The sequence below is a fragment of the Peromyscus californicus genome, unplaced genomic scaffold (genome assembly GCF_007827085.1).
Source record: "Peromyscus californicus insignis strain IS unplaced genomic scaffold, ASM782708v3 Scaffold_3__1_contigs__length_106647218, whole genome shotgun sequence".
NCBI lineage: Eukaryota > Metazoa > Chordata > Mammalia > Rodentia > Cricetidae > Peromyscus > Peromyscus californicus.
This window is the reverse complement of record NW_026294551.1, coordinates 18,687,222-18,689,930: the sequence shown is the minus strand read 5'-3', so window position 1 is coordinate 18,689,930 and position 2,709 is coordinate 18,687,222. Positions and strand designations below refer to the sequence as shown.

Genomic DNA, 2,709 nt, shown 5'->3' with positions numbered 1-2,709 from the left:
GATGGCTGTAGAAGAACTTCCACCCAGAAGCTCATGACAAGGCTGGCCATGCAGTGAAAAGCTGATCCTGTCCAGACTGTGAATAAGAGAAGCAACAGGGATCGGTTGTCCTCTCTGTCAAGACAGGTAGGATGACCTCCCCAAATTTCTGTCATACAAAAAAAAATCTGCCAGATCTTCTGGGCTTATCAGCTGAACAACTGCTGCCTTTGGGGCTTCTGTGCCCCAGTGACCATGGAGAGACTTGGAATCGCTGCCTAGGAAGATGGAAAGCTGTCTCACTTCTTCTTGAATTTATTCTTCTCAGATCTGATGATGTTTGATGACTAGGGTGTATCAGATTAACAGCCCCAATCCCAAGATTGCAAGCACCTTGATAGCTCATTGATAAGTTTCTTGTTGAAATTATAGACAGGGGGGGTCGGCGTGCTGGTCTGGAACATGGCGGCGCGGTCGTTGTGGGCGGTGCAGCGACTGCAGCGCCTCCTGGCCTCCGGGACCGCGTCGCAGAGCCGGGGATGGCTCCACCCATTCAGCACCGCCACCCCAAGAACGGCTGGGGAAGACTGCAGTTCTGAGGACCCTCCTGATGTACTCGGTCCCTCCCTTGCTGAACAAGCCTTAAGGCTAAAAGCTGTTAAACTGGAAAAAGAAGTCCAAGATTTAACACTAAGATACCAGAGAGCTGTCGCTGATTCTGAAAATGTAAGGAGACGAACCCAGAGATGTGTGGAAGACGCCAAGATATTTGGAATCCAAAGCTTCTGTAAGGACTTGGTGGAGGTGGCAGACATTTTGGAGAAGACAGCTGAGTGCTTTTCAGAAGGAGCCAAACCTGAGGACCACAAGCTTACTCTGGAAAAAGTCTTTTAAGGACTGTCTCTTTTAGAAGCAAAGCTGAAAAGTGTGTTTGCCAAGCATGGCCTAGAGAAAATGACGCCCATTGGTGACAAATACAGCCCTCATGAGCATGAACTCATCTGTCACATGCCAGCAGGTGTTGGGGTACAACCTGGCACTGTGGCATTAGTACGACAAGATGGCTACAAACTTCATGGCCGCACCATTAGACTTGCCCAAGTGGAAGTGGCAGTGGAGTCTCAGAGAAGGCTATGAACAAGCCACAGGGAATTAAAACTCTCCCAGGGTCCTGGCACCTCTGTCCCCTTTATTTATTAAGCTGGTTTGTATTATACATGAGGTCCTTCGTGTGCTCTGCTTTGGATTTAGTCATATTGGCTTTATCTCTACAGTATCTTATTGGTTTTATGTGACCTGTTTGGTCTCATCAGAAGTCCTGCCACTGGGCATCTGAACAATGTGACGAGTGTCCTATGGCCTTTATCAAAATGTTTACAAAAATCATTTAAATTGGTACTCTGATGACTGAATCCAAAATCCCTTAACTGTGTTTTCAACTAATGACTGGAATTAGTGTAGCAGCATCTTGGGTCTTGTATCTTATGGGAAAGGGAGATGGTAGGGATTGGTTTGACATTTAGGTCCTTAGATGACAAAGCTTTACCTTGTATAAATTTAGATCAGTTGGCTTGACTTCTACAGAGAGTTTTCAAGGCTGCTTTTCTATTTCATTTTTCATTTAGTCATCTTTTGTACTTGTATTCCCTGCTAGGGGCACACTTAAATTGTTCCATAGCCACCCCTTTCTGGTCCCATTTGGAAGGGCTAAAGAGTCAGACCAGTCTTCCTTTTTTTCTTGTTGGTAAGGTGTACTCTATTATTAAACTGGTCTCAAGTCTATGAACAGGTAAGCTCTGGCTGCCTCGACAACACAGCCCACTCCCAGGGAGACCAAAAGCCTCCTTACATCTCAAGTTAGAGAGTCAGGGATGGGGGGCCAGGCATAGTGGCTGACCATTCAAAATGAAAAGCAAAGGATTGGGGTGGGTGATTTTTTGCAGTACATAATTTACACAAAAGCAGTGCTGCTGCCTCCCTTGAACGCACTCAGAGTGAACTGGGCCATCCTTTCCGTAGGGTGTGGTGCTGCTCTGGAGAGGACAAGGGACTTCCTGTAGCAACAACAAAAATGCACTCAAAGTCCTCAGCCACGTTGTCACATTGTAAAACTTGGGGGATGCTTACCCCAATCAGCTGCTGTCACCTTCGCCATTCCAGTTTTTAAATCCTGAGTCAAAAGCACCCCCCCCCAAAAAAAGATTATATATTTATAATTGACAAAAAGAAAAAAAAGAAATTATAGACAGGTATGCATCATTCACAGACTTTGTGGTACAGTATAGTCTTGTTTCAGATATAACTCCAGAGGTTCAAAGTTTTAATATTGATAAATGCAGCTTTGCTAAACTGATAGAACAGTGACTACAAGGAGTTCCTAAAAGTCCTTAAATGAATTTTTAACCCTTTTGCCATCATGTAAATCCATTCCAGCTGTCTTACAGATACCTACAGGCTCCTGGGAAAAGTTCTGCTACTGTATCAAGAGACCTGGTTTGATGAAAAATTGACAGTCTCCAGAGCCCATTTTGACCTCACCCATTTTTAAGCATATTTTGCAGTTTCATTATTCCTGCCTGACCACCAGAGAAATAGCAGATGCCATGGCTTCTCTACTCCTGATTTGGCATGCCATTTCCCCCCAAGTTCCTGGAACACCACTGCTGCAACCTGCCTCCTCAGCTCCCTCAAGGAACATTCCTGAGATCTTCTGCCGTGCGTGACTCCCGG

The 2,709-nt window shown here is 45.4% G+C and overlaps 1 protein-coding gene across 1 annotated transcript; it reads left to right on the top strand.

Annotated features, from left to right (window-relative positions):
* Window positions 1-373: 373 nt before the first annotated feature.
* On the top strand, window positions 374-2,258 carry LOC128121842 (grpE protein homolog 2, mitochondrial-like). Its single transcript, XM_052756879.1, is given in 1 exon segment — window positions 374-2,258. A coding segment is annotated over 1 exon segment (675 nt). The 5' UTR covers window positions 374-441; the 3' UTR covers window positions 1,117-2,258.
* Window positions 2,259-2,709: the final 451 nt, after the last annotated feature.